This window comes from Pygoscelis adeliae, unplaced genomic scaffold, assembly GCF_000699105.1.
Source record: "Pygoscelis adeliae isolate BGI_AS28 unplaced genomic scaffold, ASM69910v1 Scaffold304, whole genome shotgun sequence".
In the NCBI taxonomy this organism is placed as follows: domain Eukaryota; kingdom Metazoa; phylum Chordata; class Aves; order Sphenisciformes; family Spheniscidae; genus Pygoscelis; species Pygoscelis adeliae.
Genome location: NW_008824558.1, coordinates 597,457 through 623,811, shown reverse-complemented (window position 1 = coordinate 623,811; position 26,355 = coordinate 597,457). Strand labels below are relative to the sequence as shown.

The 26,355-nt window shown below is 39.8% G+C and overlaps 2 protein-coding genes across 2 annotated transcripts in view; one reads left to right on the top strand and one right to left on the bottom strand.

The window, feature by feature from the left end:
- The window catches only part of LOC103915221 (uncharacterized protein FLJ43738), a 46,401-nt gene extending 44,548 nt beyond the window's left edge, over nt 1-1,853 (top strand). Inside the window, exons 18-20 of the mRNA XM_009322006.1 lie at nt 852-983; nt 1,484-1,618; nt 1,831-1,853. Of these exons, the coding sequence (XP_009320281.1) occupies nt 852-983; nt 1,484-1,618; nt 1,831-1,853 (290 nt within the window). The remainder of the gene's footprint in view (nt 1-851; nt 984-1,483; nt 1,619-1,830) is intronic.
- ACAD9 (acyl-CoA dehydrogenase family, member 9) lies at nt 753-26,104 on the bottom strand. Its single transcript, XM_009322005.1, has 18 exons — nt 26,003-26,104; nt 24,994-25,087; nt 22,462-22,563; nt 19,082-19,188; nt 17,525-17,625; nt 15,654-15,732; nt 14,476-14,650; nt 13,810-13,883; nt 12,315-12,390; nt 11,528-11,598; nt 11,044-11,163; nt 10,058-10,186; nt 7,340-7,419; nt 6,658-6,784; nt 4,637-4,714; nt 3,668-3,796; nt 2,527-2,599; nt 753-2,050 (listed from the first exon to the last, which is right to left on the bottom strand). Exons 1-18 carry the CDS (start codon nt 26,102-26,104, stop codon nt 1,950-1,952), a joined length of 1,818 nt encoding a protein of 605 aa, XP_009320280.1. The 3' UTR covers nt 753-1,949.
- Nucleotides 26,105-26,355: the final 251 nt, after the last annotated feature.

The window sequence follows — 26,355 nt, the reverse complement described above, 5'->3', positions numbered from 1 at the left end:
CTAAGAAATACAAATCTAAGTTTTTGAAGAGCAGTTTTTACCTTTCCAGTTTAATTTAACTGCTAGAAATTTGCAGAAGTTTCACGTTATTTGAACTTTCTAAACTAAACTGTATCAGACAGCAAGTCTTTCATTAACAGGAAACTTGTAGTTACTATCTCAATTACATGTGGAACAAAGCGGTTTAATTGGTGTTTTTTTCTTCATTGTGGGCGATGAGTTCTGACCTTTATTTTGCTGTCATGCCATCACACAGTCCAAGATGCTGCTTTGCTTCATTTAATTATTCGGTTCTTGCAGAAATGTAATCTTTCAGAATCCCACAGGAGACAGAAATCATGCTTAACAAGGTCAGACTTTAGCCTTTTGAGTGTCAACTTGTGAAATGATGATTCATTAGCTCCTGTGTTGAACCTGATATTTTACTAGGTTAAACACTAGATCTGTCGTTTCACAGCTGGCCTCTTACCTTCCAAAGGCGAGGCAGAGCTGCATCTAAGGAAACAGGGTGTTAGCTCACAAAATTATGGTCTGTGTTAGCTGATTCAGAACTACTAAGCTGTTTGTTAGCAAATTTTGCCAGAGCCCACACCGATCTTTAAATGGTACAGCACCTGATGATCAAAATTCCTTGTTCAAATCACACTTCTCCTAAGAGCTGTTGAGCAACAAGAATGAAGTACATAGTCATAGTAATTGATGCAAGTGGTGAGCTCATTGCCTATTACAGTGAATTATTTTACACATTCAGTGGTGTTTAGTAAACATCTTTAATTGAACAATTGCAACACTTATTAGGAATTTGCAGATAAAGAGATACAGCTTGATCGAGGCGTCCTTTGTTATTCCAGGTTACTTTGCTATGAACATTCCTTTGTTCGTGAGAGAGAACAATCTGCAAGAGGAGGATGCGCCACCATCCTCACACACCAGGAACACCCTCTCCAGAATGATACGCTGGAGCGAAGTTATCCTGGATACAGGTAACTTGGTAAACAGAAAGCACTCCATGAACAACAGATTAATTGCTAATGTATACCTGTGACCCAACATAATTGCCCTCCTCATGAAATCTGGCCAGCAAATAATTCCCAAAGGCAAATATGGGGACACTGTTGAAATGTGTCACTGGATAAAACTGACCTTGCAGGGATAATTAAGAGGTAGCCAAATTTTGTTTGGGGGTTAGCAAGACGGGGGGGAGGGGTGGAAATGTGTAAACTGTCATCAAGTCTGAACAATGCTCATGAAAACTCTACTGTCTCGAGAGGTTTTTTGAGAGAGATGACAGCTTGTATTTACATAACCCCCCCTATTTATTGTTTGTAAAAAAAAAAACCAAAACAAAGCAAAGGGGCCAGCAGTGTAAGCCTTAATTGGTCTTAAGCCTTGGCCAAGAACAAAGTGTGGAGAAATTCCGATTAAATGCAAGGAAAAACTTTCAAATGGGAGCTCAGAGAGACAGTGAAACCCCCGTCCTTAGAGATACTCAAAACTCGCCTGGACAAGGCAATGACGATTGTCGTTGGCGCTGCTGTCCGCAGTGCGCTGGACCTCCGGAGGTCCCTTGCAAACTGCATTGTTCTGATTCTGCAAGTCTTTCAGTGCTTCTCTCAAGGTAAGTACCTTATTTAAGCTGAAAGACACTTACCAAAACACCCAATCCTTTCCCTGGGAAAACACAGCTCGCTGTCCGAACCTCAACTGTCTGTCTTTAGCTCCAAGGCAAACAGACAGACATACGTCTAATAAGGTAACTTGAGATTTAAATAAAATTCTTGATTTATCCTTTTCATATGAAGTTGTGTTTACAAGTTTTATTTTACACAGTTACAGCTAGTTACATTTGGTAAACTCATGAAATAGTTATTTTTAAGGTGTCAAATACTTGAACTGCAGAAAATTAGTCGCTGTTTTACATTCATCAGTATTTGCTGTCAGTGAAGTAATTAGAATGTCCTGTCCAGTGGATGAGAACAGGTATAGGCTCTCTTTTCCAGTACCTGCTTTGCAGCTTTTTTAATGTAGTCATCCAGATTTTCATCTGCGTCTGTGGAGAAACAGAAGGAAAGTTAACTGAAGTACCGTAAATAGCTTTTCTAAACTTCTTTCAAAAAGGATTTTAGAATACAAATGCAAGTGTCTAAACTTCAGTGCCAGGAAATAATTTAACATTATCTTCTGGAAAAGATTATTGCAGACCGAGTTTCACAGACCAAACGCCCAACTGGTCAGTACTTAACAATGGGTATTTGACCCATTTGGTTATCTAATATTTTCTCTACAGGAGTATTTGCTACTGACAGCTTTCATGTTCCTCCCCACAGCTGGACAAAAAGAATTGCTGTGGTTTGGTTTATCTATTAAATGAAGAGACTCTTTATATTCAGCTGGTACCAGTTCTGTTCCTCATCCTTATTAAAGGCAGAGCGAAACTATTCTGTTGGTCACATCAAAACCGCCTACTTTTGTTTGGAGTCTGTGAAAGCCACGAGTATAAAAATCCTTTTATTTTACAGAACTTACATTTTTGTAATTGAGCCATGGCATAATTATTCTTGAAATACGCTTCTGTGCAGAAGATATTTGTAAGAAGCACCTGAGAGAATAGTAAAACTCAGTTAAAAAAAACTAGTAAATGAATTTCATAAACAAAACAATGTAGTAAAAATAGAGTCATTTAAATTTCTGGAATTCTAGTTTTGTCTCTTGATAATGGAGCCCCGCAAGCTTGTCATGTATGTTGCAAGCTTAGCTGGTATTTTTTCCCCACAGCTACCGATCGTCAGAGTTGGGATGACCCCTTCACTCAAAACTGATGAGGAGACATTTTTGGTAGTAAGTCCAGAAGGGTCTTACACACACAAAATCTGAAGTCTCAAGGCCAGTGAAGACAGAGGTTAATCAGTTTGGATTTGTCTAACGCTTAACAGTAGCAAATTTACTTGTCATGTAGCATAACCATTACCATGAAACTTTAAATGAGCTACTACACAACCACCTGTGTGTCAAACGACCACTTTGCTGTCAATAAATTTATTGACAAAATACTGTTGTTGTTATACGTTACTATTTATTAACGATTTTATGGAAAGCGTTGTGGAAGAACTGCATGGTATTAGCGGGTTTAAGAGAACCTGCAAATTTGTAATTCATTCATAAATGTGTACGTCTGTGTTAAAATATTTTAAGTACTTTGACAGCATGCAACTCGTATGTTCAGAGCACCTGAGAGGCAACTGGTGCGGTTACTGCGCTCTTAGAAACATCCTGGTGCGCTGTCAGTTTTATGGGAGAGTTTGCAGTGATAGATGTAAGTTCTTAACAACTGCAGAGTGTCCTTTTCAGTGTAATGAAAGCTATTTGTCACTGAGGTTTTGCAAAGTCTGAGACATTAGCCTGCAGCGCCTGCTGCTTTACAGCACTCTTTTAGGACTGCATCATGCTCGTGCACGCTTCAGAGTCGAGGGGAAAAGTCGGCTCGTCGAGACAAAAGCATCTGGTTAGAGCCTTGTAAAACATTTCAAGGGAAGTCTGAGGCTGCGTAGTGCCTCTTTATTACAAAACACGTAGTGAGGCAGAATGGTAATGAACACTGATTGTTAAGCTACACGATCCAAGGAGCGCAGACATTCAATGGGTATGACTGATACTAAAGTACACTTACTTCATGGTCATGGTTTCTTAGACCGATACTGATAGACCGGCTAGCTCTGGAAATAGCTGCTGTCATTGCATATAAATTAATAACTGTATCTGCCACTTTCTTCAGAACCAACTGCTCATCCACTATTGTCTAGAAGAGTAAAAAACGCTTATTAGCTTGTAGTTCATAAAGTTACACTTTTTTTCATACTTGGTATTTAGGCTCATACTTATTTAGCATAGACAGGTAAGTTGTTACATAGAATTTCTACCCCAAGTCAGAAAGTTTCAGATTAACTATGTTCTGCCTTTTAACAGTCTGTCTGGCTGCACCCAACAGTAAAATTGCTGCATCTTGGAATCACGTCGGTAAATGCCAAAATCACTGAAATTCAAGTACCAAATATATTAAGCCTGTTCACAATATGTCTTAGTTAAGGTAGAATGTGGCAGGGCCTAGTCTGATAAGTGTTGAGAACACATCAGATATTAACTGTCACAAAATTGAAAACCCAGGGTATTCTAGGTTCAGTCTCTCCTATTATAACTACACCGCTTTGCACGGCGTAATTACAGATTCGTTTGCTGTACAATACAGATGAACAGCGCCACTTCCAAACCTGCTGGTATAGCTCTTCGTTTGGGAACAGGGCAATGGGTTCCAGTGACTGCTCACAGCAAGCTCTTAAAACAGTCACTGGAGCAGGCGGGATTTGTGCTTACGGAGGTAGAAGAAAACAACTAATTCACCAAGATTGCTGGGTTTTGGCTTTGGGTTTTGGTGTTTTGTTGTTTTTTTTTTTTTAAACAAAAGCTGTCCATTACATCCGAGTACAGAATTTCAGTCTATTGTCTCATATTCAATGGAAACATGTTGTGTAAAGGAAGTCCTGGCTCTTGCCGTACACACACTCCACTCTAGATTCTAGCCACGCCAGTTTGGTTGAGGATAAACTATTCGATAACGAAGATAACAGGAAAAACAAGTTACCTTGCCAAATCTACTTAGCAGGCCTTTCACTGTAGTTCCAAAATAATAAATGTTTTCTTCAAGTTTCTTGCCACTTTCCTATAAAACAAAACAGAAAACACAACAATTTGAGTAGTCTTCTAAGGGAAAAACACGCACCTCCCCGCCCCCTTAACACAGGACACGTAGCTAAACAACACGCAAACTAGAGGGAAGCACCTATGGGGAAGTAGGAGCTGCTCCTGTGCTGCCCAGCCAATAAACCCAAATCCTGGGCGACGCTAACTTCCTCTTGAGAAGGAAGTTGCTCTGCCCGCACAGCCCTGGGCCTCTGTGGTCTGGCTGCAGGAGGCCAGGATTTCTCATGGGTTTAGTAGCCAAGGCACAAATTAGAATTCTCAGCTACAGCACAAAACTAGTTTTCCTTTTTTTAATTAGCCAAGACTGAAGTTCAGCGGAAGACTGTTGAGAGGTCTGGAATCAATTCTGAGTGATCAAAATGAAGGAACAATGTACACCAAGTCGAACCATCAACAGGCAATTCTATTGAAGAAAGTAATGATGTAGCCCCAAGACGCGTGCCCCGCCACAAGAACGAACTTTCCCTTCCTAGAAAAATGGCAGTTTGATTTTCTACTCAATACAGGGTTTATTATCAACTTCCAGTCACTGACCAGAATTCCCTTTTAAGATGATTTTCACCATTTTACATCTTTTTCTTCCCAGCTAAAAAGGAGGGAAAGTTTGCCTACTTACCTGCAAGGAATGGGATTAGAAAATGTTGATTCTTTTCTGAGGGGAAAATCACTATTTAGATGCAGCCCTGGTTCCCTGAAGCCCAGCTAATACCAGATTTTCTCTTGACAAGCATTTTTTTTTAACATGCATCCAGTTTGCCGCTGAAGGCCAGATAAGGCAGTATTCTTTCTCAATAAAATATGCATTAAAATTCTCTAAATTTTACTTTTGGTAACTTTTCAGTATAGTCTTTATGCTTACGCAAGCAATAGTCTGAAAAATTCTTATGCAACGTTTAGTTCTGCACAGCAAACCCAATTCTTATTCTAAGTGCTGCAGGTTATGAAACCCCTGAAAAATCAAGATTATCTGGCCACAACTGTGAATTCACCAACAGTCTGAAATTCTAGTATTAAGTAGTAAGAGAATTTCCAGTGTCATGTTTGGCTTTTATTAATTCATAAACGCAACTAATTCACGATGCTGATTCTTGTACCACGGATGCAAGTAAGTGGGTTTGAAGCTATTTAGAGGGAACGCAAATCTAGCCTGTCAGCTAGGCCAGAATTCCTGGAGTTAAAACAATCCGCCCACGTACTCCGCTGGCACTGCGGAACACGGCGCATCTACCCGCAGGAGGTGCCGTATTGTTAAGCTTCCTTTTGTGAACGGAACAGTATTAGCAAATCCTCTTACCCCTGTGCCTGAAATAGCTGACCTGGAGGACAGGTAGGCTGACAGATCAGTAAAAATCATTTTGTTACAGTTTTCCAAATCACTGACAAAACATCACAGGAAAACCATACCTGACCTTGTTTCTATTAACAGAACACTGGTCATAAAAATTCATTTACTAAGTGATTAAGCAAGTAGGTATTTATAGTTCACAGAAATTCTTACCTAAAACCATGTTACTATAAAACAGGAAAAAACTGTGTTTTTTAACGGAGCTTATTATGAAGGGCAGCAACGGACCATTACAAACAAAGGCTTTAACACCGTGAAGGCTCTATTTATATGTTACTAAAACGGATATAAACCTGGATTTGGTACAAAGACAGACTTAGAGCAGTCTTCGTTTTACCTTGAGTGCACCCATATAACACCTCTAACCGAGTCCTTACCCAGTATACCTGAAATGGTATAAACATCTGCTTAAATTTGTAAATCTCACTGTTCCGAAGCACACACTTTGTTTTGCCTGAACAGGACATAAAGTTGTGACAAGCAGCGACGGGAATCAAATATGAAGGACCAGTGTCCGGAGCTGATCAAAGAGCACTGTCCCCCCCCTCCCCTCTTACCTGCAGGCTGGGATGCACCACTCCACGATCGCCAACGAGCCCATAATCCACCTTTCTGCCCATCGTGTCCCGTAATTTGGTTAGAAACTCCCCCAGTGCCACTCCCACATTTCCTTTCTTGATTTCTCTAAAATGTTGGGTAAAGAACAGCTGTTAAAGGCCATGTCCTGGTTTGCCAGGGAAGTTTCAGGAGGTTCAGATAACCAGTTGAAACTGTAAATGCGTTACCAAAACACCTGCAGTTTGTCTATGAATCAAGTCTTTTGATTCATTTTACTATGAAGTCTGGCATTACAACATGGTTCATACTCAGTTCCTCTCAAAAATACAGTAAATTCCAGAGAGCAGTATATGCACTCGGTACGTACGATACAGCTGTCTTACCAATAAAACTTTATAACAAAGTCTTAAGTTATATAATTACTGGTCTTTTTAAGAAAGAATTTTACACAAGGTGGAATTATAAGGTAAGATAAAATCCAAGATTCCTAAATACATAAAACACCCAATTAAAAACAAAACAAAAAAGACCCCCCGTAACACTGAACTACCTTTTAGACCAGAGGATACATTCAGAAACACCACATTTTTTTCCCTACGTTTTCCCCTCTTATCTATAGTTAAACAGTTATCAGATTCTATTTAGCTTATTAAAAACTATGAGCAACAAATAAGTACATACTTAATTTTGTCAGTTAAGATTTTGCCTGCGTATTGCATACCCGTCAAAGCAATATACATTCGCAGAATTTCATTTGTTCCCTGTAAAAAACATAATATAAAGTGAAGTCACTATCAAGTACAAAGTATTTTTAGTATTTCAAAAAATGCTGTGCTACTGTTTTCTATACTTTTTTTTTCCCCTAAAACTGCTTTTACTGTTTATATAACTTATGTGCTGTGCTTTTCCTTGAAATGTTCTAAAATGCATTTGGACTCGTGAGATAAAATTCTTCTGAGAGCTCTATGTAAGACCAAAGATGACCACCGCTCGTCAGGAAAGCACACGTGTGCCAGGAACCGCACGCCCAGGTGAGTTTGCCTGAAGCGGTAACAGGAGCTGGGGAGGTTGAAGACGCACGGCTGCAGAGGGTCAGGGATACTGGAAGCAAGCAACAAAGACTAAGCACTCGATTAATTAAATTTTTTTTGAAGCATATGTATGATTTTGAAGACAGGTTCTTTAGTTAACTATAAAGTTTGCAATATTAATGGACGTTTTCCAAGCAGGTCTGTTTTGCCGGTCTTCCCTTTCTATTGTTCTAGTATTAAAAGATTACTCTTCATCCATCCATACATGTTTGCTATCTTCTCCTTTATCTCAATTACAAATCCTGATTTCATTTGGCTGTGAAGCAGTTGAGCCTCTCATTATTAAACATGACAGAACATGTATCACAACGGAACAGAAACCAGACCAAATGCATTTTGAGTAAAAAGTAAGTGCTGCATTGTTGCAGTGAAGGAACATTTACACAGCGGTAAAACCGCTCGATATGCCTGTTTGGAAAGCAAACGCAGACCAAGAAATTAAGATGATACTGTACAATTTGATGTCTGGGAATCCATGATATGATTGATTGTTTTAATATAGATGGCTGAAGAACAAAGATCAAAACACAGAAGGCTGCTCACAGATGAAAAGCGCCCCGAGTATTAGATCAGTGTCAGAACTGTAACGACCCAGCGACAGGCCACGGGACGAAGAGGCTACAGTTCAAAGAAAAGGTATGCATCCGTCACGAAGGCTGAGCAGGAAGTTTTGGCGGGGACATGCAGAGCACAGAACAGAAACAGGTCCCGGACAACAGGGAACAGTCTTTAGCTCCTTGGCTGCAGCAAACTGCATCCATCTGACCTGCTTGCAGGTCCCTCACAAACAGGCGAAGATAAACAAGAAGGTAAGCGCAGCCTCCTTGTTTTAGCAGAAGAGTAACTGTTGGGATCAGTGAGAAAAATGAGCTGAATTACAGGAATTCCAGCGGTGTGGTGTTTTGGGGTTTTTAAACAAGACTTTCTAAAACCCGCCCAATGTGAAAGGTCTTCTCTGCTTCAACCAGTCTAGAAAGTGCTCCTTCCATCTGGCTTTGATTTTACTGTTCAGAATGCCTGTCAGATTCATAAACATCAAACCCCACAGGATGCAGGAGGGTGACCTTATAGGTTGGCTGGTTTTGGTCTTTAATCAATATTGGAATTGACTCTTCCTACTTACACAAGGTAAACATGCGTCTTTGCAAGAGCAGCTAGGTGGCTGCTATGCACTGAACTGCAGTTTGAAAATTCTTGCTTGCATTAATTTGCGGTCGAGATCTTTGCTGTCCTGACACCAGGAGGTAAATGATCATTTCTAAATGGTACATCAAGAAAAACCAAGTCTGGAAGTCTGACTCGGATGTACAGATGAACGGTCACTGAGAATCCAGCTTGGAAACAGAATAAATTTCACAGCCAACTTTTTTTTTTTTTAAATAAATACACATCAATAAGTTAATTAAACTTCTAAATTCATCTTTTGTGACGTTCCCTACTTCATTTGTGAAAAGCACACAAGAGGAAAGGTTACTCAAGTCTAGGCACCAACAGAGCAGCTTAGCCACAAAAAACCCAGAAAATCCTATTAGAGAAATCTGTTTAAAAATAAAAATTTTGCCCGTAGCTCTTACCAAATCCCATCGCTTACATTAGTACAGATACACGAGAATAAAAGCAGCAAAAAGGTTTCAAAATATGCTTGATACAAAGCAAGATGGCCAACTTCATTCTCACAAGGCTCCCGCTTAGGCAGACATAGCGCTCCGACTTCATCGTGAGTCAGCATATGCGATTACAACTATTTACTGAACATAAACTGACGAGTTACTTTTGTCAACTAAAATAGTTTTAGGCTTTTATGCTGATTTAGAATCCTTTAGTCTGTTCAAAACAACAGCAAACCCAAGCCATGAACTGGGACTGTTTCTTCTCATGACAGTGTATTTAAAACAGCTGCGTATTTTGTTAAAAACATCCAGAAAGTTTCCAAATACTTAAGAAACTGTATGTACACTACCAGTGTGGGGGGGTAGGTGGGTGTGTATATGTATCAGTATATATACTACCATGTATATATATTGCCAGTTTGTTCTTTCCAGAGGCAAAGCTGGTGCCAGTTCCTACTGTAACGCACACTTTGTGGTTAGTCTATAAAAGCCATCGTATCTTATTTCATTATAGGAAAGTACTACCGGTATCTCCAAAGAAAACAAGGTTAGTTCTTCAGTCTTGCTCTAACTATCACAGACTTTGCAACTAACCGAACGAAGGCCTACTCAACGGAATAATCGGGTTTCAGCTCGGGCTTACGGAATGTGAGAGCGTGCATTTCAGTTCACAGTAAAAAGAGTATATTCATACTTGCCTCAAAGATCAGAAGTATCCTACAATCTCTGAGATAGCGTTCATAGGGGTAATCTTTCATATAGCCAAGGCCTCCAAGAATTTGCAGTGCTTCGCTTACGCAAGCCCATGCACCTTCAGAACTGAAGACCTGCCATTGAACAGTATTTTAATCACCGTACTACACAGTGAATACCACACAGTAAACACAGAACACATTGCTCCGTTACTGTATCTAGGTGACATTGCTGCAATATTTTGTACTGCTGTTACAACAGTCCTGTTTAAAGCTTGCCTGAAGTAGTACCCTTATGGCTCAGAGTGTATACTTTGGTCAAACTTAAACCCGTTTCCTTGCAAACCGTCTCTATAAGGAAGTATTCCCAGGAGAGTGACAGCCACAAACTGGAAGAACAGCCGTAGCTGGTTGGCTGGAGCCCTTCACCTCTGCCCAGATTCACCGGAACACGAGTTCTTTTGAACTGACCGCACCGCGGGGACCATCAACGGGGGCTGAAAATCTGAAAATCTGTGAGTTCTCCCCCAGCCCTGCGCTGCAGACATGCCTCACATAGCGACACTCCAGTAGAGGGGGCCTGACTCTTTCTCAGTGCGCAGTTTGCAACCAGTTCTGAGCTACAGCCAGGACAGAAGCGCCTTAGCCAGGCCTGCAGCTGGGATTATAACCCAGTGTCTTTTTACTCTTGCTACCGTGTGAGGCCACATAAAAACAGAATTCAAGGGGACCGTGGTATTCCAAACCTGTTGTATGCAGTTTTTATTTCGTTTGGTGACAAAAGCCTGAATCTGAGGGCATCAACAGCACGTGGGAAATAAAGAGAAAACAGCAATGTCTTAATTTTTCCCTCTAGCTGAGGTTTTTGTATCGCATGTCTAAATGTCATACCTGAGCCTCTCAGCAATCTGGAATGTAGACTCAAGAACAGGAGAGGTGTTAGTCTTTATTAGCTTAAAGCTATAGCCAAGTCTTTCAATAAAATTAATTACCTTGACCATGGCTGCCTCCACGGAGCAGTCTGGAAACCCTGGCCTGTCCATCATTCCTGCAGTGAGGTAAGCCATACTCTCCATTACATATGCTTTCACAGCCATAAAACAAAACTTCTCCTGTCAAACAGGAATGCGAGGAATCATACAGCAATTCAGACGCAAAATCCCACAGTCAAGCCTGAAACTTAAGACCACAACTGCATTTTCGTACCTTTAACATATTATCAAATACTAATTAATAAAAAGTACTACTGCAAAACGATAATGAAAAATCTTTAAAAAAAAAAATCTTTATTCATTACATTTCTCATTCTAGACATTTAAAAGATCAGTGTACAGAAGTCTGCACTACGCTTACACAAATTTAATACCTCTAGCAATTTCTTCAAACCAGTACAGCCAAAAGAACCCCCACATAACCCATGTCCTTGCACTTAGTCAACACAAAGTAGAGAGATTTAGGTTTTTCATTTTTTATTACCTGAATTAGTCCAAATTCGCTCAGTTTCTTATTGAATTGTTTCCTGGTACAAGCATACTCTGCTGTCATTTCTTTAAAAAAAAAAAAAAAAATCCATCTCAAAACAGCAGCACCGTAACTGTGACAGACCGTTCCCTGTACTGACAGCGGCTTTCCGTTGACTGGTCCTGACACTGCACCCTGCACAGAGCAAACCCCCGGCCGCGTCAGAAGCAGCAGCTTGTGAAAAACACCCTCAAAATGAGGGCGCTGATGATGGAGCCTGGGAGCAGCGTGCCGAAGGCCTTTAAACAGGAACCTGAGGTGTGAACCTGTACCCTTAGGGAAGGCACATTTTAGTGCTAACTGATTACTTTAGAGGGATTTCTGTTACCATTTTGGGTAACTACTGATAAAAACCAGTTGTATTACCTATTACTGTGTGTAAGCCTTGAGCCAGTTATTCAAGTCGGAAGTTTTAAGGGAGATTGTACCTTCTAAAACCAATAGTATACAGGTTATTCTCTCAGTAAGAATATTTTACCTCAGAAAAATTGAACAGAGGCAATAACTTTCCACTACATGAGCTGAAAAACCTTCAGTGTTTTACAGGCTCCTAATAAAAATTTTAAATAAAAATTATTTTAGTGTTTTAAAGAAGTCAAAGCATGTTATGACTGACAGTACGGCGATGTTGTTATGATCAAGACTCGTGTTACTATTTCGAATTAACTGCATTATACACCTTATGCAGATCAGGGGTTTTTTTGCATGGCATCCAGCAATCCGGAACACCTAATTCACCCACCTATCAATTTTTTAATCATTCCAGCGGATGCACTGCCCATGCTAAATCTTCCACTGTTCAGGATATTCATGGCAACCTGTGAAGAAAACAAATGGGTTTTAGGCACAGATACTACTGCCACAAAACTTCTCTTTAGGCCACGATGGTTGCTGCATGGTTTAGTGCTTTCCTGGATTTATTCATCACTGGAATACACCTCCTATCTTGTGACACCTGCCCTCGGACTCGTCAGTACAGCATTCAGCACCCCAGCGATAATTCTTCAGAACTAGGCTTTTAAGGTGACCTACTACATCCAGTTTCATATTTGATATAGTTTTCAGATACCGATGATCCAGTGACCTGGAAGTAATCTTCTACTCAAACTCCATGAAGGTAAAATGTAGAAAAAAAATGTATTTATCTGCAACTAGACAAACAACATTCGAACTAGACAGCACTGCTGAAGTTTATCAAACAGAAGAAGAAAAACGGAGTATTGTTCACTGTGTGCACACAACAGCCAAATATAAAAATCTCTGCAGCTGACCTGCGATGGATGCTTTCCTGCTTCAGGTACCTTCCAGCAACATACAGGGAAAGGGAGTAAGAATGAAAGGTGTAGAAATGAAGTACGGATCAATAATGTACAAAAATAGATTCTGAAATCTAGTATTATTGTTTCTTAACAAGAGACACATGGGTGACTCGGTTCAAAGACTGTTAAGAAATGTAGCAAGAAGTCATTGTTCCTACATTCCTACATATCAAAATCATCTTTTGATATGTTTACTGCATTACAGAAAATGGTTTCATTTAAGCATTTAGGTCTGGACTTGCCTGCTACAGAAGGAGTAAGAGAACTGAGCAGGATCGTTAACAGTTTTGCAAATCCACACGTCAGACTCTCGGAGAAAGGTTACAACAGCAAAGCGACCAGCATTATCCTTATTGACATCACACTCCTCTGATGCAATGCAGAGAAGCCAGTGCCAGAGGCAGCCTTTCAATGCACTCCTCCCTTTATTTTCTTGCGCAATAACCTAACCCCGGAAAACCATCTGGCAACCATGGGACCTCGGATAGGATCTGGACCTTCCTCGAACCATTTCCTGCTGTACTCCATTTCTTTCTCTCCCTTTCCACACAGTCCACAATTCTGGCTGTAGAAAACAGCAGAAGACTTTTCCCCGATTCAATTCAGAAGTTCTGTTGAAAAAGTTGCTCCCTTTTCTGAAGGCAACAGCATACCATGAAAAACATTTTTAACTAAACAGCTCTAGAACTGTACTGAGAAGAAATACATACAAATCTGAGGTTACGGCACACTCACACACTCTGCCAGTGAAACCAATTAATACAAAGCACCTACGGTAAATGGAGGAGTCCGTCCTCCGGTGTTCTTCAGTTTGGCAATGTTCACGTTGCCAATGAGGAAACTTCAGTACAGAAAAAAACCCCACAACAGTCTCCCTCAGGCTTTTAAAAATCATCAGTAGTTATTTTTACCGCTTACCTTAAATCCCCCCCCTACTTCTCCAATGACGTTCTCTATAGGCACTTTTGTGTTTTCAAAATGTACTTCACAAGCTGAAACACAGAGTTAATAGCTGCTGAATTATTATGCAGAGATATTTAGAAGACATTCAGGAACATAATTGACTCTCTTTCTAACAAGAAGTAAGGTTTTCCTAATGCACTGTTGATGACAGAATGACATACGCTTTGCCAAAGAAGTCAGAATTTGGGAAAAGACTGTAGTTAACATCAATTATTGATGTAGAATATTCAAAATATAATTAATGTACACTGTACAGAGAACTATAGTTTTATCTCTATTTTAAGGAACTGATACAGCAGTCAAGTCCAAATGACAGATGGCGAAAAACTATAATCATCAGTAAGCTCAAGAAGAGCCCGTGAAAACTTATTTCTAGATTAAAGCTGCTTGGTTACTGAATCTTCCGAGTAATTTCTTTCACTGCCTAGTTAGGGAAGCTTCACATGTGCGGAAAAGAATTATACAATATGGACTTCTTATTTCAGACCCTGCGTTAGGAAGGACTCACAGGAAAAGCTAGGTGAAGAAACACTGACTTGCCTCTGAATTCAGATCATCTAAACAAATTAAAACGTTAAAACATTAAAACAATTTCTGTTAACAATTTTAAGTGATTCTTACTATTGGATCCTCGAATGCCTAACTTATCCTCAGGTTTCCCATGGGTGACTCCACCAAAATCCCGCTCTACGATGAAAGCAGTAATTTTGTCTTTTAGTTGTCCATCTTTATCAACAACCTCTGTCCTAGCAAATACTGTGAAAATATTAGCGAGGCCGCCGTTCGATATCCAAACCTGTTTTGAGAGGAAAGATGTGTAAGAAATAGATTTGTTCTGAGTTTGTGAGCACTGTTCATAACAGAGCAGCAAAGAACAGAGGGATGGAAAATTGCCGCTTCTTCCCTTAAAATTCTAATCCGTGTTCTGCTACTAGTTTTGCGTCTTGTGAACACGTTGCCAAGGAAAGTTGACCACATAATGGTAAGTTTAGAGCAACTATAAAAAGACTGTAATATAGATTCAAATTAAATTAAAACCCACGGTGCATTTTCACAAAACCTTGTATATCCTGCTACTTATGGCACGTGAGGGATACGAGGGTAATACAGAGTGTAGACCCACTTTGCCCAAAATAATTTCAACTCTGACGAGAAGTTCTCTGAATCGGGCCACACACGTATGGCCTCTTCCATGGGTTGGGTGGCTTCACGTCACGGACAAATGTATCAACAACTACAGATCAAGCCTGCAACGTATCAAATATTGCTGAATCCAGTGCATCTCCCACATTTCTTCAAGACTGTATTCTGCCATTGTTTCTTTCAGCAGAAATGTTCCAAGCAGCCCGATTTCCAATTCACTGTCAAGTTTTCTTTCAAAAATACCTACAAAATCTGGCATGAAGAGAGGGGAAAACATGGGTTTAGGTTTCGTTCTGCCTACGCTGTCACGGAGGGGGCTAACTAACTAACCCTCCCTGAAGCTGAACACCTTGCGCTGGCGATACAGAGAAGGGGCTTCAGAGTGGCTTCTCCCATCTTTCTTACCAAGAGTTTAGTGAAGGTTATTCCCCGAAGAGTGTGCTTTTCTATTCTCTTTGGCCCTAAAACAACACGAGTTGTCTTTTTGACACGGTCATTCTTCACTAGCTTGGAAACCTCAGAATTCTGATGCAGAATTCTGCCAAGCTAGCCTCTTACTTAGCAAAACTGACTGACTGCAACGCTGCCAAAGACAAAGACGCTTTCTGTAAACTTGTAACAAACCCCTGCCATACTTCCAGCCTGTGCGTGGGTACCTTGGAGCCATTTAGTAAGAAGTATTTCCCATCTTCACTGAGGGTAGCTCTTGTCTGGATGGACGCAGCATCACTTCCGCTAAAAGCCAAACAAGTTATTAAGGTTTAAAGAAATAAACATGCTTTAAAAAACAAAACCAAGTTATTTTTTCCTCTTCCCATCCTTTAAAAAGCAATGTTTACAGTTGTATTAAATAGTACTACATAAATTTTAATTCTTAACTAACACAGAAACTTACTAGATTCAACAGCTCTAAAGAAATCCACTTCTACTTAAGTTACCCGAGGGGACATTTCTGCTGGTTAACTTGTATGTTACCAATCTCATGGCCCGACCAGAATGTTCAGAATGCCACGTGAGCAACTTTTTTGAGCTACACGGTGAGCTATGTGAACATACACAACTGAGTTTAAAATGTCCAAGTTGTTCCTCAAAAATTCATACCCTGGTTTTATATCCTAAGTGAAAAAAGGCTCAACAGAAATGAAAAATAAGTACGTGACAGTCTCTATCAGTGAGCACTTGGGCACATCAAATACTTTACAGGAGCAAAACCAGCTGGTGAATTACAACAAAGCAATCAGAAGCTTACCTTCCGTGACTGAAAGCTCATGAATCGCCCCCCTGTTACATCACGTCACAAGCAGCACATCATCGCCCCCCTGAAAAAAGTTTCCTCTTCCACAAATGAAAATGCCACAACGGCTCACTTTGGGCTTTCCGCTGAAGACTGTTAAGTTCTTGGAACAGCCAGATCTCAGCTGGCATTTTAACAGGGTTAGATTTCCAAAATTCAGTTCTAAAAACGATTGCTTCTGTGCACTACAACTAAGGTCTCTAAGAAGACTGACGTTAAGGTTACTAAGACAAGCTATCTTTTTAAATAATACTGGGCTAAATAAAGATGTTAGAAGAATTTCAGAACACTGTTAGCCCTTGGTTTTTTTCCTGTATTTTACTTCCAAGTCCCTTCCACGGATCCCTTTGTTAAAATACCTGTGCTAGTTTAGATTTTACCTGCAAGTGGGATAGCTTTTAGAGCGTCAAAAACTGGCTTAGGACTCTTGAATAAAAACCATCACTGATGGTTGGGAGGTATCTACGTCACAGCAACATGAAAATTGGCGAGTAAATCAAATGCTCATTGCAAGTCACTCTAGCAGACAAGAATTCAGAAAAGACAGTTTCAAACTAGTTTTGTATGGACAAAACAAGATCCAACTTCAAACATTCAACTGGTCTCAGTCCTTCAATCGGCTTCCTTAACGATCACGTAGTAAACCATCGGCCTATACATTTTTAAGAAAACTGTACCTCTTCCACAGAGGTACAGAACTTGCAACATCAGCAACAGTCAATGAATAAACATAATAAATATAACTATCTTTGAAATGAAGTTGCTGCTACAAAGATGCCTTTTCTAAACTCTAAGGAAAGATCAAAATTTCTTCCCGTTATTTTTGGTAGCTCCTTCAATACAGACTTTTGTAATTTTGCCAAAGAACTGAAAGCACCCTAGAACAGTCACAGCACAGCATTTCTAACGTAGCGCAAAGTATCCTTTCAATTCAAACTCAGTAATGCCAGCAATTAAGTGGATGAATTCTTGGGATGGGAATGACGACGGTTAGTGATTTCATGGAAACTGCCATAAGCAGCATGTTGGGGAAAGATAAGTTACGTACTTTGAAGCGTACCTTTTTTTAAAAAAAGAAATAAAAAATTGACCTATACACTGAAGCCACAGGCACCAAATAATAAAGATTTAATATATTAACCAAAGAATCACTGTGACGAAGATGAAAATAATAAAAACATCATTTTGGTGTTTTGGTGCTTTCTGAAGCTTTTACGATTACCGAAACAGTACCTTCCAGGTTCAGTGAGACAAAAAGCTGCAAGGTGCTCCCCAGATGCCAGTCTAGGCAGGTACTTTGCTTTCTGTTCATCAGTGCCAGCAATGAGGATTCCCTAAATAAAGAATTAACAGGAAACTTTTCAGCATCGACCTGGGTAAAAAGAAATGAAGCTGACGAGCTTCGCCAAGTTCAGGAAGCTTAATTTGCAAATTCTATGGCATAACAAGAGACAGTTCAGTAAACAATAGACATTACTATTTATCAGACATTAAAATACGGCAGTTACCATCACACAGTTGTTCGAACGCCCACAGGAAATGGCTTATTGTTAAGACATTAACAATGCCTTCTAGGGTAGGCTTCACTCTGTTCGTGCTTAAGTGAGGACTTAATTGTTGCTCTGAAAGGCACTGAGATAGTCCTTCCTCTATAATTTGTCATACCTTCATTACTATAACTTTATTTTAATAACCCAAAAAGCAGCAATTTTCAAAGCTCCTAATCGAAGAACAGAACACATGATTTACTTAGGTTCCAAATTATTTCATTACATAGGCATTCAACAACTTTTTGCGAGAGCGCACTTATTTTAATTCTCTCTATTGTATTTATTTTTTTACAGCAGGTTTCTTAGGAAGGACAAACAAAATACAAAAGTACACGATAAAGCTAAATAATCAGTGGTTAAATAGCTAAGACAGTTCCTCAAGAAAATTAGGATTAACCCCAACCAACCCAAACTGGCCACAGCAGGAGAGTGACAGTAGTCGTGTCTTACCCTACACTTCTCATTAGACCGCTTTACAAAGCAGCTCAGCTCACTATCCCTGTCCCACAGATGGCGAAATTTTAAGTAAGGTGAGGAATAAATGCATATTTTTAATTAGCACTGTCTGCTCAATTCCTTGAAGAATTTTTTCTTACTATGATGAACTTACTCCTATTTCAAGCTTCAGACTACTACCATCCATCCATCCACCATAAAATGCACTAAAAGGTACATTACCTAAGGCTGTATTACACAGAAAAGGAGTTTAAAATTCACACGCTTGCTATAGAGCACATTGATCCTGGGTCAGTTTTCTTCTCTAAGCTCCCCCAGTATGCAGCCTCATTCAGCTACAAAAAGTTGCATCCTTCTGAATTCTCTGCATGGCTGTCCCACCTCCCCGTAATTTTAATTCACACGCTTGCTATAGATCTCAATCCGACACTTTATTTATCTCAATCTTTATTCTAGCTACTTCTATCAAGTTTGCTCAATTTAAAAACCTTGTGATCGTTTAAGATATTTTTTCTAAGAATTATTATCTCAGTGTTTCCGGGACTAATAATTTTCTTGTCTACTTCACACTCGGTCTTTATGCCGCACGACAGTCTTGCACTGAGCCACTGGCAGAAGGTCCTGGGAACACGAACCACCAACCTGACGTCAGAATGTTCCACCTGATTTATGCTTCACCAGTAATTCCTGTTTGTTACACCCACACTCCACATTCAAACAAACGACACCTCACCTTTTCTATGCAAGTTGTGTAGAACTACTTGACGTACAAGAAAAACATTACCTTAAGCCCAATGGCTTGGTGAGCTGCCAGAGTAACTGCGATAGATCCATCTAAAGAAGTGATTTCTCCCAAACGCGCATACATGGTATTTGACAGACCAAGACCACCTGGAACAAAATACGTTTTATTCTAAGTAGATACCTTACAACTTGCCCCTTCCCACAAAAAAATCCCTTTCAAGTACAGAAACACCAAGAATGAAACACTGTTAACTGGAGAGCGTCTTAGTATAGACTGGATAGATATAATATGCCCACAAATAAGTACCACATTGCTGCCACTGTGCCGAAGAACACGTTTTGAAAACGGTAACTTTTTTAATAAGCCTGAGTTGTGCTGAATGTAGTTCTATTCAGAAAATGGGGGGTGGGGGGGGTGGTGTTCAAGCATGCATGCACGCCTAGCAAATACAGCATAATCCATCAAATGGTAGAAAATGAGCTTGTTCGAAACACTCTGCATGTGAAAATGGTGAAAGATTTGGTATAAAACCTGCTCTAGTTTGAATTTCTGTGCTCACAGGATAAAATTAGGTTTTTTGGTGACGTTTCCACGCTACCCTGCAAAGCCAGACAATTAACCCGTATACAGCGTTACAGCTGACCGGCTGCAGACCACGCAGCCGAGGGAACAGCGCTGGACAAGTCTCGGGGCAGGGCTGGGCTGGTACCGATACACAACGACAGCCAGGCCGTCGCGAGCTTCACTGCAAACAGGGCAGAAAATAACCCAGACGACAAAACTGACACAAACTAGTTCCCAAGCAGACTTCCAAACGGGTACTAAAGAAGGATAAAATACAACAAACACGTCAAAAATGTCTTTAATCAAAAAATGTGAACGTATCAAGAAACAAGCTTGACACCAGCACATCCTTTTTGGAGGAATTTTGTGATCCGCTGCTGCAAATACAGAGACTATTTGTAAGGAGCTTGAGAAGAACCGAAGTTGGATAAATCGAAGCTGCATCTGTATGAGTCTAATGTTCAAGAATTTTATGTCGTCAGGACTAGAAGTCCCGCTCCTTGTAATTTAAGAGTATTTTATATATTACTGCTGAATCAACAATTTTATCTAATCAAGATAATCTCTTGTCCAGGTTAATTATTTTCTACTTGGGACAGTGGTGTAAGTTGGGATAACGAACACCTTATTTCAGCAGATGTCTCAATAGTCCTACTATTTTATGTATACTGAGTAAATGCAAGAACAAGTCTCCCCGATACCATTAATCCACATCACTGCCTCTTACACCCTTTTCCTTCAGAGCACTCTTACATGAATTAAAACTCCCACTCCTATCTATACACGGTCTTACATCTTTTCCCCTTTCTAAGAGGTGCCAGGTTCAGCCTGGAGACTACTGATGACGTGCACAGTAACTCCAGTGATGCCAACATTAAAGAGCGCCATTATTCCATGATTTACATGAGCTTCATTTTTCCCATTAATGTTCTGCATTTTAATGCTTCTGGCAAACATGCCACTATTACAAACCATTATGAAAAATACCAGGCAATGAACGAAGCACTGAATACGTGTGACTGAAGAGTTTTAAAGTATGACAAGCACCACCAACAAAAATACAGCAGTTTTAAACAACACAAAATGGGAAATAACCTTGTTAGAGGCCTATTATTTATGGTGCAGAAACAAGTAGCTTGCTTATAGGAAGGCGATTGCTTTCCATCTTTAGGATTTTATCCAGCGTACACGTTTACAAGACAACAGGACTATGATTTTCTACAAGTATGCGGAATGGACTGCAACCTTTTTCAAACTAGAAGCTGAGAGAGTATTATTTCACAAACTTGGAGACAATACAAGATCAAAACAACAACAACGTTTTATTAAATTAAAGTATGATTTCTAGGTCAAATACCTTGCCTTTCAGACTCTCTAAAAAAATTAACAGAGTGGGAAACTTATTTCTAGTTACTCAACAGCAAGTTACACTTCCAGTGTCATGCTGCTTCCTATGCTCTGCTCTGAGTTCTGTCCTTTGTTCTCTGCTTCCAACACCTCCTTTCAGTGCACACTAACCCCCGCCTTCTTCCAGTACATTTCTTAACTCCCAAATACCTCTCCCCCCATCTGGGTCAAGGTGCTCTGTCCAGATCTTTTTTCCTCCCCAGACACTGCCCTGAAGAGAAAAACTTGAAAGAGCTTGCAAACCTCTTTCCTATCTTACTCTCACATCACCCTGCCTAGTTCTGAATACCCGTGAAAAACATTTAATACCATTTCTAATGCATTTCAAAAGCATTAATTAACAATTAGTTAATCAACAGAGATCACATCGTGTTACAGTACATGCAAGTTATCCAATATACTTTAATGAATTTGTACAGAAACACTTTATTTAAAGAATTGGAATCAGTGCAGCACAGCAACACAACTTATGTTGCCTAATGCAATAAACAAAAAGGTTGTAACAAAAAATGCCACAAAAAATAGGGTATTACTTTAACACCAAGTAAATACGGAGGTGTGTCTCCAGCTTCACATACTATTATTGTAAACACTGAAAAAAATACATTGTTTCACACTATTCTCTTCAAAAATTAGGTATCTCCCCCCCCCGAAACTATCTTCTGCAGATAGTCAAACACAGTTTCGTCTTCCTCCGAGCTGTTCTCTTTGAAGTATCCTTCTTTTATAATACAAAATAGACAATGCGATGACCTCATTTCTTTATAAATTTCATGTAAAATATTAGTTTCAACCCCAATTTTTATTTTATGCATAAGAATAAGATTAACATTTTCTTGACAATTCCTTTGCAAGTTTAAGGGTTAATCCACTGAGGAACTGATGTCTCTGATCTCAACGGGCACTATAACGTCCTTTAAGACATAAGCTTCTTGTTCAGTATTGCATAGGAAAGATTTTATACAAAAGCTATACTTTTAATGAATAGACATTATACTTTTACACTTCTGTAAGGTCAAACACATTCCTATCTGCCAACAACAGGTGACAGCCTTGATAGATCAGTTCCACGAGACACTGTAGTTTGGACCCAGTACAATTTTAGGAACCATCAGCAAGAACTGCAAGTCCCGCAGAACGTCAAGCTACTCTGCTGCATCCAAAAAAAAGAACAAAAAGGAAAATCCTATGCCGAGGAATTTACACCATCTAAAATTAGTTATCTAACTTAGGCGCCCAAGGTGAAAGTATGCAGAGCTCCCTACATCGCCACCAGACACTCCTGACGCGCGCATCTCTCTATGAACCAGGGAGGAAGCCTCAGCTCCTCATTTCGACATCCAGGTCAAAGGACTACATGTAGGAGAGTACCGACACATTTTGCAAGACCCAAAAATGCACTACTTAATATGGACTACTGGGTTATCCTTTTGTGGTCATTTACTCACCATATTCCTCTGGAATCTGCATGCCAAAGAGACCCAGGTCCTTCAGTCCTTTTAAAGTTTCAGGTGGGATTTTTGCATCTTGATCAATCTTCTTAGAGTCCACTACAAATACAGAAGGTTTTCTAATTTAAAACTGTGTTTCTTAGGCCAGAAAAAATCTCTGAGACTGCAGCGTTCTCCAATCAGAGCCGAGGTCACTGCGTGCTATGAGTTAGCGGCAGCATGATCTCTAACCTATCAGTCTGAGAGCCCAAGAAGACCTGAAGAACTGAAGTAATTTACAGAAAAAGGGGCTGCTGGAGCATCACATCCCTCTCTGCTGTAACCTTCCTCTAGTCTCCTGAAGCATCTTTAGAAAAGACATGGTGCTTGTTGCACCAGATACAGACAGACTTCCCATCCCTACCTTCACAAGAATCACTCTTTCTAGCTTCAGCCTGATCTTACTGACGGTCCCGCTTGCCCTCCTCCCCTTGTGGCTGGGAAAGTCTCAAACCCTGAACTGGCTTCTCTTAAGGTTGATAATGCACTGGGTTGGCTGGGGGCTGTGTGCCGCAGCCTGCCACCCCAACCACTTCTCCTCCCTGCAAAGTGACAAATGATGATTTTCTAGCCTTTTGATGACGATCACACAGGTAAGGCCTAAACACTGCAGCGGGAAGTCCCAGTTCTGCTTCTGGAGAACAATACTCCACTTAAGCAGCCCACCTTATTACACCATCAAAGTCAAAATACAGAACCAACTGGAGGGTCCCAAGAATACTGATTTATGGCTGTAAAGCCACAACATATACAGGAAAAGGACTCAGAAGTGGGAAAAATCTGGGTTTTATTTCATTTTCTCAAACATTTCTATGCGTACAGATTGTGCTTGTGCATGTTAGCAGATCCCATGACTGAAATAAGGAAAGTATTTCCAGGATTTTCTATCTGAACTATGTCTAGGTCCTGATTAAAAAGGAAAGAAAAAAAAAAAGTACATAAATGAGTTAATTACAAAAATCTTGTTCTTACGAGTTATTCAAATTCTTGGGGGATTACAAGAGCTGTTCTGTACTGTGACAGTGAAAATAAACAAGCATTGTATTAAGCAGCTCAGGAAGGCTGTAAGCTGCAGCAAAAGGAACACAAGCCATCCTTCCAAAAAGTACACAAAAAGAAATAGCTCTGCAAAAGCAATAGCGCTTTTCTAAAGAAACTTAAATGACGCTGTAACTTCTGTATGAAATATAAGAGGGGGAGGCAACTAAACATTCTGATGCTCTTCTAAGAGAAGTTATTCAGAAGGAAAACGCATTTTAAAAAGGACTTTTTGTTCCCCACACTAATTTTTTAGGTACGTGGTATGAGCTATGTATCTGTGGTATGCCATCAGTGGTTCTGGGGAGAGAAAGGGGGTTTTTTACGTCTTCCTCCATTATGCCCATACAGACCTATCTGTGGTGTCTGGACACCGTCACGCTTCCTAATGACTCTGCTGAGATCAATTTCCTTACCCAGTGCCAATCATATCGAGTTTCTAACTGTTTAAGACTGCTCTCCTAACCTATTTTTACCACACCCATAAATTACCCTGAATAACTAAACAGAAATAGCTGTGAATTCAAACAAAGACGAGCAGTTTCCACCTTCGGTTAAGACTCTATAATTTGACGTTTTTATTCCTCCTCAATAATTATATAACTATTCTTTTACTCCGTAAGTGATGTTCCCCAACAGAGCAAAGAATTAACAAATGTAATCTGCACAAATTCTTAATTTACTGTCAGTGAGCAACGTTCCAATCTTATCGTTAACATTACCTGGACCTCAAAAATTGTTATCTGTGATAATCACGAGCTTCTTCAAACTCCTGCAGTGTTTGGCAATCCAGACCTAGCATCTTTGTCAACGGGAAACCTGAGACGATACTGTTCCACTGTCTCAGAAACTGCTGTCTGTAAAAACCAATTTTCTACAGTTGTTCTACAATTGCCTTATCTATTGCACCAGTAATAGAAGAAACTCTCTGCAACCCTATCCGGAACGCGTATGGCTCATATGACTTTTCCCAAATAGAATCACCACTCTAACGCTGAAAAAACATAAATGCTTTTCATTTTTCATAGCTTCTCAAAGAGTCACCATTCATTAATATCTCTGCTGAATTTTGCTAACCCCGGTTTTAGTACAGTAGGACAGTTAAAAAGTTTCAGAAAAAATTCACAATATATGAAGTAGTAAATAGCATTATTCAACCGAGCTAAAAACAATTTCAAATACTACCTCTATCCCAGAATCCTTTTACTTCCTGTTTTTTGCTATTTATTTTTTTCCTGTTTCGAAGATTTATTTCTTCTCATCAGCATCCAAATACTCCACATAAAAAAAGCCATAAATGAACATGCCTATAGAATCAGCAGCACTATATTTGGCAATAAATGCATAAGATAACTTAAATATTTCAAGTATAATAATCGTATTAAACTGCTATAGTTAAATCACTTTGTAATCACAAAATCACTTGCATGAATAAGAAACTAATAACTATACCTTCTTCATTGAAGAATTTTTCTACAGGTCCTACAAACTGGTTGATCTCCTCTAGTTCTTCATTGCTAATTTCTGGATAAGGGAAAACTTCTTCCTACAATCAGAGGCAAATTTTCATTTTTATTTTTATTTTTAAAAGCATGAATCATGCAATTGAAATAAAAATTCAAGAACGTATGCCTTTCAAATACCAGACTCTAAAAAACGGGGAAAATTAAGAAATGTGGAAAACATTCAGGAACAGAAACAGCCTCATCTGATGAAATCCACAGGACTCAACTTTGCTACGTACCAAAACCAAATCAGAAGGTTATTACCTGAAAAACAGAAACATTAGGGAGAAATGAAGAGATTTTAAGAACTATGAGGAAGCAAAAATCCTCCATCAACCACGAATTTTGTCAGTGTAACCGCATTTTGGGATTAACAACCAAAAAAAAAAATTAATTTTCATTTGTATCTGAATCAGTTTAGTGTTGTAATGTTTTCAAAGCTCAGACCATAAACGCTGTCCCTTGGAAGCACACAGCACCTGTTTAATGTCACGAGTACAAAGGTTAGTGAGTTCCACGCTGCTCCTTATCATCACCCTGGTATTTTGGTCATAAACTGGAAGCAGTATGACCTGACAGGCTTGAATAAATAAAACAAAAATCCAAACAACTAACACAAGAAGCGAAAGACTACATGAGAAGCATGCTTCTGCTTTTTCTCACCTGTCCCTATTAAACAGAAGAGCCTACCGCTGCCCAAACAAACCTATTCGTGCTAGTCTGAAGAATCAGGTCAGCTCCAAAAATTCAGGATCTAGTAAATGCTACGGTTTTTCAGAAAAGTCTTGTACTGAAATTTGAGAGGAAAAAAAAAAAAGGCATACGTGAGCAGGGGTTTAACGTGATGGCGTCCGACTGCTAACTGTCACTTTACCTGACCAGGTCTGTTTTGGAGAACTTCATTGTTCAACTCATTTCAGCGGATTTGAGTTATTCCTTCTTTCAACTTATTTAACCCTGTCATCTCTGACAGATGCATACACCAAGCCCGGGATTAACGAGTACTGTTTTAACACAGTGCTAGATCTCAAATTTGTAACTTCTTTGTCCCCTGGCATCTCGAGACACAACAAGAACTTCAACCCTTCCCATAAAATACTGTAAGCAAAAGTTCGGACGGTCTCGTTCCCCGAAATAAACGAAGATACGCTGGCACAAGCCTTGTGGAATGCAGTTGTTTTGCCCAGAGCCCAGCGTAAGCAGGCGCGGGTGGTTCTGCAGGGAATTCGCTGGGCTTGCCAGAACAGGCGACGGAGGTTTGAAGCGCTCCGCCGGACGCCGGCTGTTCTCGAGCGATTGGGAGCACACC